The 14,000-nt window shown below is 45.7% G+C and overlaps 1 protein-coding gene across 1 annotated transcript in view; it reads left to right on the forward strand.

Moving 5' to 3' along the window:
• LOC120026320 (ras-specific guanine nucleotide-releasing factor RalGPS1-like) overlaps positions 1-14,000 on the forward strand; it is a 202,082-nt gene that overhangs the window by 46,233 nt on the left and 141,849 nt on the right. Inside the window, exon 7 of the mRNA XM_038971157.1 lies at positions 8,245-8,371. Coding sequence (XP_038827085.1) covers positions 8,245-8,371 — 127 coding nt within the window. The remainder of the gene's footprint in view (positions 1-8,244; positions 8,372-14,000) is intronic.

Here is a 14,000-nt window from a genome sequence, read left to right on the forward strand (position 1 = left end):
CCTAGTCCTCGACAAGCAAATAATCGACCGTCGCTCCACCGCACATGTTCATATTCAAAAAGAACCTCAACTCAACCACAGTTTCCATCTGACAGTAAACTATACCTCCCAGAGTAAGTTTCTGTCTGTATTGTAATGCCAGGATTAACATTAAGATGCTGACCACTTCAGTTTTTACATTTTATTCCATTATATAAAATCGTTTTTAGTTTATACTGTGGCAGTTGGTAGAAAATGGAGCTCGTACAGGTAGTTGTACAGTTAGTTTTGGCTCGAATTTCTGCCATTTCTCGCTTCATTTGAAGACTTCATTATATTTTTCATATGAGTCTGTTGAGGGAGGAGGGGGGGGGTGGGAAAGCCTTGTTCCATGCTTGGAAATACTTTTGTTGGCGTTGAAGGAGGTAAAGTGATAGTCTGTCATTATCTCCATTTTATATATCACATGGAGGAAATTCCCACCTCATGTCAGACTCTCCCCTCAACTCTTGGCACATCAGAGCAACATGATCTCATAGCCTTCATGATACCGTACCGTGATACAGTACCGTGATACAGTACCGTGATACCGTACTATGACACTATGATACCGTACCCTGATACTGTACTATGACACCGTGATACCGTACTATGACACCGTGATACCGTACTATGACACTATGATACCGTACCGTGATACCGTACTATGACACCGTGATACCGTACTATGACACTATGATACCGTACCATGATACCGTACTATGACACCGTGATACCGTACTATGACACCGTGATACCGTACTATGACACTATGATACCGTACCATGATACCGTACTATGACACCGTGATACCGTACTATGACACCGTACTATGACACCGTACCGTGATACCGTACTATGATACCGTGATACCGTACTATGACACCGTGATACCGTACTATGATACCGTACTATGACACCGTGATACCGTACTATGACACCGTACTATGACACTGTGATACCGTACTATGACACTATGATACCGTACCGTGATACCGTACTATGACACCGTGATACCGTACTATGACACCGTGATACCGTACTATGACACCGTACTATGACACCGTGATACCGTACTATGACACCGTACTATGACACCGTGATACCGTACTATGACACCGTGATACCGTACTATGACATCGTGATACCGTACTATGACACCGTGATACCGTACCATGATACCGTACTATGACACCGTGATACCGTACCATGACACCGTGATACCGTACTATGACACCGTGATACCGTACCATGATACCGTACTATGACACCGTGATACCGTGATACCGTACTATGACACCGTGATACCGTACCGTGATACCGTACCATGATACCGTGATACCGTACTATGACACCGTGATACCGTACCGTGATACCGTACTATGACACCGTGATACCGTACCGTGATACCATACCATGATACCGTGATACCGTACTATGACACCGTGATACCGTACTATGATACCGTACTATGATACCGTACCGTGATACCATACCGTACTATGACACCGTGATACCGTACCGTGATACCGTACTATGACACCGTGATACCGTACCATGATACCGTACTATGACACTGTGATACCGTACCATGATACCGTGATACCGTACCGTGATACCGTACTATGACACCGTGATACCGTACTATGATACCGTACTATGATACCGTACCGTGATACCATACCGTACTATGACACCGTGATACCGTACCGTGATACCGTACTATGACACCGTGATACCGTACCATGATACCGTACTATGACACTGTGATACCGTACCATGATACCGTACTATGACACTGTGATACCGTACCATGATAGCGTACCGTGATACTTAACCAACATGGTGACAGTGTTCCCTGTTGTCTGTTTACCTGTACAATACACTCCAGGATTTACATCCTGTGTCAATGTGTCATGTTCTGTGCTAAGGACAAGAATCTCAGCTCACGCCTTTACACGGTCTCCGTAGCGTCATCTCATCTCTCGCCTTGACACGGTCTCCGTAGCGTCATCTCATCTCTCGCCTTGACACGGTCTCCGTAGCGTCATCTCATCTCTCGCCTTGACACGGTCTCCGTAGCGTCATCTCATCTCTCGCCTTGACACGGTCTCCGTAGCGTCATCTCATCTCTCGCCTTGACACGGTCTCCGTAGCGTCATCTCATCTCTCGCCTTGACACGGTCTCCGTAGCGTCATCTCATCTCTCGCCTTGACACGTTCTCCGTAGCTTCCTCTCATCTCGCGCCTTGACACTGTCTCTGTAGCTTCCTCTCATCTCTCGCCTTGACACGGTCCCCGTAGCTTCCTCTCATCTCTCGCCTTGACACGGTCCCCGTAGCTTCCTCTCATCTCTCGCCTTGACACGTTCTCCGTAGCTTCCTCTCATCTCTCGCCTTGACACGTTCTCCGTAGCTTCCTCTCATCTCTCGCCTTGACACGGTCCCCGTAGCTTCCTCTCATCTCTCGCCTTGACACGGTCCCCGTAGCTTCCTCTCATCTCTCGCCTTGACACGGTCCCCGTAGCTTCCTCTCATCTCTCGCCTTGACACGGTCTCCGTAGCTTCCTCTCATCTCTCGCCTTGACACGGTCTCCGTAGCTTCCAGTGGGAAATCGACAAGATAGTCGGTCCAGTCCTATATTGGTGGGAGCAAGGAAGCACAGGAAACACACGTTCAGACTCGAAGGGGTCAGAGCTGTCCCACTCGTCTTCGCAACCAATTAGCAAGAGGGGAAAGCCCGAATGGACCCGACCGAGATTCAAACCAACGCTTTTTGTTTCCAACCACAAAGAGGCCATAATGGGAAAAAGAGGGAACATTTCCTTGACCTTTCTGTGCTCAAACATATCATGCTTTTCAGATAACACTTCGGTTACCTACTGTACCTCTGTCTCCAGCACTGTAACATACACTGAGTGTACAACACATTAGGACCACCTTCCAAATATTGAGTTGCACACCCCAATTTGTAAGTCGCTCTGGATAAGAGCGTCTGCTAAATGACTTAAATGTAAATGTAAATGTATATATTATCAGGTTATGATCTGTGGAGGTAAAACACATTCAGGCAAGCAGAAAAGAATAGACCAGAAGTCTTCTATAATGTATGACTTATTGTGACGCGAGACTTGGAACACTGTACTAGCACCCTGACACTATGGTCTATGGGGCCGTTTGAGGTGTACTACCATGAAAGGGGAGGATGAGTGAGGCTGGGGTGTACTAGCGGGGAGGAGTGAGGCTGAGACCTAAGGAGGTGAGTTAGGCTGAGGACTGTGGGGCAGGGGGTTGGCTAATGACAGAAAAAATATATAGATAGAAAATGCTATTGTGCTGAAGCACATGAGCATACAGTACTTTCCAGGGTTGGGTGTTCCATGCAAGGGGCAGACAGACAGATGCCAGGGTTGGGTGTTCCATGCGAGGGGCAGACAGATGGATGCCAGGGTTGGGTGTTCCATGCGAGGGGCAGACAGACGGATGCCAGGGTTGGGTGTTCCATGCGAGGGGCAGACAGACGGATGCCAGGGTTGGGTGTTCCATGCAAGGGGCAGACCGACGGATGCCAGGGTTGGGTGTTCCATGCGAGGGGCAGACAGACGGATGCCAGGGTTGGGTGTTCCATGCGAGGGGCAGACAGACGGATGCCAGGGTTGGGTGTGCCACTCTGGGGCAGACAGACGGATTCCAGGGTTGGGTGTGGTCTGTTTTACCAGATGGATAGCCACCTGAGCCAGGGTTGGGTGTGTTGAGTGTTTTTGGCAATACACACGGAAATAGTCTACTTGGGCATGATGCAAGGCACACCTTTCCTCATGATGAGACAGACACACAGAGTCCAAGTCCAGGATAGTGTGCTGTCACAATGGTTCCATCCTAATCCGCCACAGCTGGTGCTCACCCCTTATTTGTTGGAAACACTATATATAGACGTGTTTCCCCTGCCGTTTGGAGCCCCAGTGTAACAGTATAACTTTAGCATAAATTCCACTTGTTTTTATCCCTTCATGATGTTTTGATGAATGTTTCCCCCTGGCATGCCATTTCTCAGCTGCCCTTACCTTTCCTCAAAGGCCCCTTACCTTTCCTCAAAGGCCCCTTACCTTTCCTCAAAGGCCCCTTACCTTTCCTCAAAGGCCCCTTACCCTCCCTCAAAGGCCCCTTACCCTCCCTCAAAGGCCCCTTACCCTCCCTCAAAGGCCCCTTACCCTCCCTCAAAGGCCCCTTACCTTTCCACTCCTACCCAGCTATAGGATAGTCCTGTTTCCCCTCCTCCCCAGCTATAGGATAGTCCTGTTTCCACTCCTCCCCAGCTATAGGATAGTCCTGTTTCCCCTCCTCCCCAGCTATAGGATAGTCCTGTTTCCCCTCCTCCCCAGCTATAGGATAGTCCTGTTTCCCCTCCTCCCCAGCTATAGGATAGTCCTGTTTCCCCTCCTCCCCAGCTATAGGATAGTCCTGTTTCCCCAGCTATAGGATAGTCCTGTTTCCCCAGCTATAGGATAGTCCTGTTTCCCCAGCTATAGGATAGTCCTGTTTCTCCAGCTATAGGATAGTCCTGTTTCCCCAGCTATAGGATAGTCCTGTTTCCCCAGCTATGGGATAGTCCTGTTTCCCCTCCTCCCCAGCTATAGGATAGTCCTGTTTCCCCTCCTCCCCAGCTATAGGATAGTCCTGTTTCCCCTCCTCCCCAGCTATAGGATAGTCCTGTTTCCCCAGCTATAGGATAGTCCTGTTTCCCCAGCTATAGGATAGTCCTGTTTCCCCAGCTATAGGATAGTCCTGTTTCCCCAGCTATAGGATAGTCCTGTTTCCCCAGCTATAGGATAGTCCTGTTTCCCCAGCTATAGGATAGTCCTGTTTCCCCAGCTATAGGATAGTCCTGTTTCCCCAGCTATAGGATAGTCCTGTTTCCCCAGCTATAGGATAGTCCTGTTTCCTCTCCTCCCCAGCTATAGGATAGTCCTGTTTCCACTCCTCCCCAGCTATAGGATAGTCCTGTTTCCACTCCTCCTCAGCTATAGGATAGTCCTGTTTCCACTCCTCCCCAGCTATAGGATAGTCCTGTTTCCCCTCCTCCCCAGCTATAGGATAGTCCTGTTTCCCCTCCTCCCCAGCTATAGGATAGTCCTGTTTCCTCTCCTCCTCAGCTATAGGATAGTCCTGTTTCCCCTCCTCCCCAGCTATAGGATAGTCCTGTTTCCCCTCCTCCCCAGCTATAGGATAGTCCTGTTTCCCCAGCTATAGGATAGCTCTGTTTCCACTCCTCCCCAGCTATAGGATAGTCCTGTTTCCACTCCTCCCCAGCTATAGGATAGTCCTGTTTCCACTCCTCCTCAGCTATAGGATAGCTCTGTTTCCACTCCTCCCCAGCTATAGGATAGTCCTGTTTCCCCTCCTCCCCAGCTATAGGATAGTCCTGTTTCCCCAGCTATAGGATAGTCCTGTTTCCCCAGCTATAGGATAGTCCTGTTTCCACTCCTCCCCAGCTATAGGATAGTCCTGTTTCCACTCCTCCTCAGCTATAGGATAGCTCTGTTTCCACTCCTCCCCAGCTATAGGATAGTCCTGTTTCCCCTCCTCCCCAGCTATAGGATAGTCCTGTTTCCCCTCCTCCCCAGCTATAGGATAGTCCTGTTTCCCCAGCTATAGGATAGTCCTGTTTCCACTCCTCCCCAGCTATAGGATAGTCCTGTTTCCACTCCTCCTCAGCTATAGGATAGCTCTGTTTCCACTCCTCCCCAGCTATAGGATAGTCCTGTTTCCCCTCCTCCCCAGCTATAGGATAGTCCTGTTTCCCCTCCTCCCCAGCTATAGGATAGTCCTGTTTCCCCAGCTATAGGATAGTCCTGTTTCCACTTCTCCCCAGCTATAGGATAGTCCTGTTTCCACTCCTCCCCAGCTATAGGATAGTCCTGTTTCCCCTTCTTCTCCCCAGCTATAGGATAGTCCTGTTTCCCCTCCTCCCCAGCTATAGGATAGTCCTGTTTCCCCTCCTCCCCAGCTATAGGATAGTCCTGTTTCCCCTCCTCCCCAGCTATAGGATAGTCCTGTTTCCCCAGCTATAGGATAGTCCTGTTTCCCCTCCTCCCCAGCTATAGGATAGTCCTGTTTCCACTCCTCCCCAGCTATAGGATAGTCCTGTTTCCACTCCTCCTCAGCTATAGGATAGTCCTGTTTCCACTCCTCCCCAGCTATAGGATAGTCCTGTTTCCACTCCTCCCCAGCTATAGGATAGTCCTGTTTCCCCTCCTCCCCAGCTATAGGATAGTCCTGTTTCCCCTCCTCCCCAGCTATAGGATAGTCCTGTTTCCCCAGCTATAGGATAGTCCTGTTTCCCCTCCTCCCCAGCTATAGGATAGTCCTGTTTCCCCTCCTCCCCAGCTATAGGATAGTCCTGTTTCCCCAGCTATAGGATAGTCCTGTTTCCACTTCTCCCCAGCTATAGGATAGTCCTGTTTCCACTCCTCCCCAGCTATAGGATAGTCCTGTTTCCACTTTTTCGAGCTCTGAGGAAGCATGGGTTCACCCCTCCACTCTGTGGTGTTGAGCTCTGAGGAAGCACGGGTTCATCCCTCCACTCCGTGGTGTTGAGCTCTGAGGAAGCACAGGTTCATCCCTCCACTCCGTGGTGTTGAGCTCTGAGGAAGCACGGGTTCATCCCTCCACTCCGTGGTGTTGAGCTCTGAGGAAGCACGGGTTCACCCCTCCACTCTGTGGTGTTGAGCTCTGAGGAAGCACGGGTTCACCCCTCCACTCTGTGGTGTTGAGCTCTGAGGAAGCACGGGTTCACCCCTCCACTCTGTGGTGTTGAGCTCTGAGGAAGCATGGGTTCACCCCTCCACTCTGTGGTGTTGAGCTCTGAGGAAGCATGGGGTCACATCTTGGCGCTCACCGGACTAGCTTTCCCGACGTGTCTGAACCACTCGAGGTGGAATACAGGACTCAATGGGAACCCAACACTCTGAAAATTAGCACTCGTCAATTTGATTACAGTACTTAGACCTTTTTTTTTTTTTTTTTACAGGGTTTTAAGATGAGAAAATACTATATTTTTTATGTACATTTCAAATACTTCCACACACACACAATGAAATGAGTGTGCTGATTTTGAGTTGTACATCACATCTAATGACCTCTAATAACTGATTGGCTGTTTTGATTCAGCTCTACACCTACATTCCACAAACTCTGGTAGAGTTTAAAGCCAAACAACATTGACTCCCAGTTAGGTCAGGTGGCCATGTGCTTGACTGCACAGATGTGCAAAACAAAGGTGGCTGCAGGTGCCAGGTGTGGCCTCGGCCTGCATATGTTGGGGAAACTGTGAGGCTGCAGGCCAAGGTCATAATGATAACTCTGAGAAGGCAGTTAATGAGGGGAGCCAGGGTTGAATCCCTCAGACAGTGAGCACCCAGAAGTCCTCCAACTCCAAATCACTCTCGTATTCATGTCTGTCTGCCCCAGCCGTAAGTGGTTTAGATTGCTCAATGACAAACAGAAATGTCAGACAGTCCATGGTCGTTCACTTGGTGTCTGTGGGTCAGTAATATGTTGTATTTAAATGTTTCAACTCTACCTGTTACCTGATGATTTTTACCTGAAATGTGTCGTTGGTTGCTGAAGAAGTAACAAAGCATCAGATTGGCTAGTCCTCTGCAGGGAAAATCGACCACTCATGTTGTCGATTTTACAATAAACGGAGTACAACTAAATGATGCTGGCTGACTGGCTGAAAGAGGAAATTAATGAACAATACGCTGATTCCACCTTGTCCCTCTTCTCTCAGCTGATCAGCCTGTAGGAATAAATTAACAATAAGCTGATTCCACCTTGTCCCTCTTCTCTCAGCTGATCAGCCTGTAGGAATAAATTAACAATAAGCTGATTCCACCATGTCCCTCTTCTCTCAGCTGATCAGCCTGTAGGAATAAATTAACAATAAGCTGATTCCACCTTGTCCCTCTTCTCTCAGCTGATCAGCCTGTAGGAATAAATTAACAATAAGCTGATTCCACCTTGTCCCTCTTCTCTCAGCTGATCAGCCTGTAGGAATAAATTAACAATAAGCTGATTCCACCATGTCCCTCTTCTCTCAGCTGATCAGCCTGTAGGAATAAATTAACAATAAGCTGATTCCACCATGTCCCTCTTCTCTCAGCTGATCAGCCTGTAGGAATAAATTAACAATAAGCTGATTACACCTTGTCCCTCTTCTCTCAGCTGATCAGCCGGAAGGACAAGACCACGTTTGAGAAGCTGGACTTCTTGACATCCAAAGAGGACAACTACACGCGCATGAGGGAGTACATCCGTTCTCTCAAGATAACGCCATGCATCCCCTACCTGGGTAAGTCCCTAACCCTAAACCCTACCTGGGTAAGTCCCTAACCCTAAACCCTACCTGGGTAAGTCCCTAACCCTAAACCCTACCTGGGTAAGTCCCTAACCCTAAACCCTACCTGGGTAAGTCCCTAACCCTAAACCCTACCTGGGTAAGTCCCTAACCCTAAACCCTACCTGGGTAAGTCCCTAACCCTAAACCCTACCTGGGTAAGTCCCTAACCCTAAACCCTACCTGGGTAAGTCCCTAACCCTAAACCCTACCTGGGTAAGTCCCTAACCCTAAACCCTACCTGGGTAAGTCTCTCTCATGAGTTGTATCTGTCATTTGTTTTGCAAACTCTGCTTACGCGCATGAAGTACAGAAACACCGCTAACCAAACATCAGTCTCTTGAGGTGCGCAATTGAAATGATTGGTTAACTATAACCTCCAACATAAAATAAAACATTTCTAGAACTCAAGTGGTGTCCTGATGTGGCTTAAGCATTGTTGTGGAAAGAAGTGTGATTTTTTTTAAATGAAAACGAGTGGTTTTTGGCGGAATTATGGTGAATAAATATATTGAGATTCTGGTCGATGTTTTTCCATCTACCTGCAACAGTGGCTGGTGGACCAAAAAGTTCGTTTTAGGCCCTGTTCATAAACCATGTCGGGTGCATTGGTTTACACCTTGCTCAGTCTTATTACCTCATTAGATAGATTGCTAGCTAACAACCTGGGAACTTTAGCAGTATATCTTCATATCTGGGGGCACAGAGAGAAGGGAAAGGGGATATCTTCTTCAGGAGATCAATGAATGACTGATTTCTTGCATGTCATCACTCTCAAACTTTACGCTTTTAAAGGGACAGTGTACAATTTTTTTAGTCTTATGCTTCTCAATAGGTAGTGCTTTTTTTTATATCAACATAATAGCTTTTTATAATAAACAAATGTCTTTACATTTACATAAATATTAGTTTTTTTCAAAAGTAGAGTTCATATAGGCCCAATATAGTCTCTCAATTATTTAAAAAATATATTTTTACCTCTTAGGTGCTCCTGAATTTTGTTGTGCTCTTAACTTTTCAAAGTTTGGAACACCAGTGCTATGAATTATTTTATTTTATTTAGAGCCCTGTTCATCTATTTTCCAAACTGATGTGGTAAAACCACATTTGGAGAAGCTACTTTTAATCAATCTGTTTGTTGTTAAATCATCACTACCATCATCATCATCAATAAATGTGCAGATGTTTCCCATTTACTGAGGAATAAAACCCATTCAGCTGAGTTGGTTTAGTTTTATGACAGTGGCCACCCCTCCCTTTAAGACGAGTAATACATAGCAACCCACCTGGTTCAGTCTGTGATTGAGGATCTCAATGTCATAAACCCTCAAAGTTCCAGAATGTGGTGAAAATGGCAGGGAGAAATCTAAACCAGTCTAATTGGAATGAATGGCAGTAGAGGTCTAATCCTCTAATATGCAGGAACATAAAAGACATGTGATATGTAAAATTGTGTAATAGAATTATTGTCAACCTAAAATTGTCATATATAATTATACATACATTTTATACAGGTTTTATACCAATTTTCTGTATGAATAATAACCTCTAAAATATATGTAAACAAACCACAAATGTCTACGTTTTTAGTTTTTTTGGAAAGCTGTGAGTGCTATTATATGATACAATATCAGTATTTGCAACTTGTCGAAGTCGTATCATCAACTGATTCGTGCCAGTGGTATGGCTGTGAATTGACTGCATTTTTAAAAATAGAATATTGCCTGTGAATTAGACAAATGTATGGAATCCTTCCTCTAAAACGGTCTGGCTAGCTAGCAGACATACAGTACAGAAATTCTTCAAATTCATTATGTAACACTGTCTTAAAACAGCACAGGCAAACCCTGGTTGACCTACATGGTTGACCTTTATCCCATCATTAGAAGGTTCATGTCCATTCTATTATTCTGATTCTAATTCTAATTCAATGTAAAAGATGGCCGTAGTTCCAAAAGAAAAAACAGCTCCAAATTTCACTATCACTCGTATGACTTAATGAAATAGGCAGAATAACTAGCAGGCAAAATTATTACAAACATTGTGGCGATGTGTAGCTCACTATTGTCGCTAGCTAGCTTACTGACATAGTTAGCTAGCTCGTTAGCTAGCTCATCCTTCACTGACATCAAAAGCTTGCTTAGCCTGTTTTAAATTACCCTGAAGTTGTAGACATACTTCCCCACAATTAAGAGAAACTGTCTTATCAGGAATCAGTCCGTAGATCAGCATGTTTATCCGCGATCGTATCGTTGAGTCAGCTGAGCACAGTCAGCAGCTGTCTCGGTAGGCTACTGTAATGACTCGATGCAGACGAACAGCTGCTAAATAAAAACTCATAATGTAAGCATTAGCACTACTAGCTACTGTAGCTAGCTAGCTTTTGTTGGAGCATTCAGCATTGTGTGTGCAGCACTAAGTAGGCAGCTGGTTGGTTAGCAGCATCCTTTCAGTGACTGGCTCGGCTAACGTTAATGTTGGACAAATTTATGCTAGCTATCGTGCTATAGTCGAAAAAAAAAATACTGCTATTTGAAGCACAATAATCCTTAGCTAGATTTAAAATAAGACTGCCTCACCCTAAAAATCTACATTTGACATTTATTGTTTTAGCTTTAGATCAATTCAGACAGTTTTGAGGCAGAAATGGTGTTTAGCAGATGTCACCTAGGTAATATTTTTTCAAGTGTTAGACCTTGTATCAGAACTACTTTCGAGCTATCCCACTTTGTGATATGAGACGGATCAGTGCAGGCGGAATCTACGCGCTATCTGACGTAAGACACTGTCAACAACCACCAGCACTTCAAAATATCAATTAAATTATCAACATGAATTGGTATCCCAGAGCAGACAAAGGTAATCATGGAAACTGTGGACAGGGATCACCCCCCCCCCCCTACAGACATCACTATCACTACTATTGTGCGCCTATTGAGACATCTGTGCTGAGATTTCCACAGCAGGACTCTGGACTTTTGTACAGCGGTCCTCTTTAAAGGATCCTTCCCAGGACAGTTTGCTCTCGGTTCAGAATTTAAAGCACGTGGGTACAGGAACAGTACTTACATGCAGATATTGTATTAAAACACAGGTATTCAGTGGGATGATACTGAACTATAATACTGAACTACTCTAGATATCGGCTTGGCTCTATACTCCATATCCTTCATATTCAAATCTGGAATGTAGAAATCAGATCCACTGTTTTTTTATATAAGGGACTGATTTACACCTGGGACAGCAGGTGGGTGCAATTAATGAACAGGTAGATCAGAAAACCAGTAGGCTCTGGACCTCGCTCTAGACTACATACAACTCAAATTTAAAGCTAATCACACAAGGTATTTTTTCTATCCATGTAATCTGAAGATTAACTAGTACCTAGTTTCATTTGGCGGGTCAAATGAAGAGGGGTAATTGCGTGGTTTGGCAGTAGCCCTCCTCTGACCCAGTTTCCTATTATCACTAGGGTTGCAAAATTCCTGGAACTTTCAATTAATTCCGTTGTCTATAAATCCTGGTTGGAGGATTCCAGATTTTCTGCTTATTCTCTCCTGATTTCTGGAAACCTCCAACCCAGGATTTATTGAAAGTTCCCTTCTGAATTTTGCAAACCTAATTATCACACAGAGTTCTTGCCAACTCAGACTGGCATTTTAATGGCTGAGGCATGAAAACAACGTCAGGCCCGTCTCACACAAACCTCTAGGGGACTTTATTAATCTGCTCAGCTCATAGGGACTGGGTCGCTCCAAACCTCCCTGCTGGTCTTTTGTTGCTCTGGAAGTGTTGGCGGCGTTAGAGGTGGGGCTCGGTGCCTGGGCAGGTCAAGGGGCGGATCCCCTCTTTGTGGAACTGACAGCCTCACACGGTGGAGCTTGATAAAGGCTGCTCATGCCCCCCCCCCCCCCCCCCCCCCCCCCCACATCACTCCACACTCTCTGTGGACTCACCTCCCTCCTCCTCCTTTCCTCATTCCTTCCATTAAGAGCAGTGAGGTCTCAGTTTTCCAGGTTTGTGCCACGGTCATGTCAGCAAAGCAAAGGGAGGCATGTTTCCTTCGGCTAGCGTGAGCTAATTACAATGGAAACCAAATGTGTTCCACACGACGTCATTTAAAAATCACAAAAAATGTGAGTGGACACATTTGCGACCCCATCCCGCCCCCTCCCAAATTCCTTTTCCTGTTTTATGTTTTGCTCAAACCTGTTGGGGGGGGATGTGCCTCTGCTTTTAAGTTGAAACTACTACACCACACCAAACCTAGGTAAAAAAAAGTCTTCAGACATCTTCCAGAGGCAGGTTGACTTCGCAACCCTGCCCACCTTGGTGTGCAAAATACAGGGTTCACTAAGCAGTGGTGTGAAGTAAAAATACTTTATTTCTTAAGTGGTATTTTGGGGTATCTGTACTTTACTATTTATATTTTAGACTACTTAGAACTAGTTAGATTTTGAATGCTTAGCAGGACAGGAAAATGGTCCAATTCACGCACTTATCAAGAGAACATCCCTGGTCATCCCTACTGATCTGGCGGACTCACCAAACACAAATGCTTCGTTTGTAAATTATGTCTGAGTGTTGGAGTGTGCCCCTGGCTATCCATAAATAAAAAAAATTAAAATGGTGCCATCTGGTTTGCATAGGGAATGTTTTATTATTTATACTTTTACTGGTATTATATTTTAGCAATTACATTTACCTTTTAATACTTAAGTATATTTAAAACCAAATACTTTTAGACTTTTACTCAAGTAGTATTTCACTGTGTGTCTTTCACTTTTACTTGAGGAATTTTCTATTAAGGTATCTTTACTTTGACTCAAGTGTGACAATTGTGTACTTTTTTCACCACTGTCACTGAGTATCAGCTGTGGGACAGTCATTTTGTTCCTAATTCTCTGGCCAGTCGCATTAGCACTCTTTCAGTCCAGGGAAAGAGGACTTACCTCTGCCGTGCCAGTTATGGCATCTGTTTATGTATTATTGTCATTTTTCAGTGTGCCCACTCAATGACCCTAGAACGAGGAACAATACAGCTGTTGTTCCCATCACACTACCTCAAGTTATGTCGGCCTATATCGTCTCTTGTTTAGTGTAAACGGACTCAAAGTCGACACTCTTCAAACGGCCCTGGTAGAGCAGAGCTTCTGAAGTGAAATGATAAGGCCTGCCTACATTGTGCTGTCCAGTGAGTGAATGGAAGAGAGGCGTGGTTGTCTAACTATTACTGTCTCCATTAGTTCTAAGACAGAATGGGCCACTGTGTAGGGTTAGGGTTAGGGTTAGGGTTACGTCAGACTACTAAGCAATATACACTACATGACCAAAAGTATGTTGACTCCTGCTCGTCGAATATCTCATTCCAAAATCATGGGCATTAATATGAAGTTTGTCCCTCACTTTGTTGCTATAACAGCCTCCACTCTTCTGGGAAGGCTTTCCACTAGATGTTGGAACATTGCTGCGGGGACTTGCTTCCATTCAGCCACAAGAGCATTAGTGAGGTCCGGCACTGATGTTGGGCGATTAGGCCTGGCTCGCAGTCGGTGTTCCAATTCATCCCAAAGGTGTTCGATGG

The sequence above is a fragment of the Salvelinus namaycush genome, chromosome 31 (genome assembly GCF_016432855.1).
Source record: "Salvelinus namaycush isolate Seneca chromosome 31, SaNama_1.0, whole genome shotgun sequence".
Taxonomy (NCBI): Eukaryota; Metazoa; Chordata; class Actinopteri; order Salmoniformes; family Salmonidae; genus Salvelinus; species Salvelinus namaycush.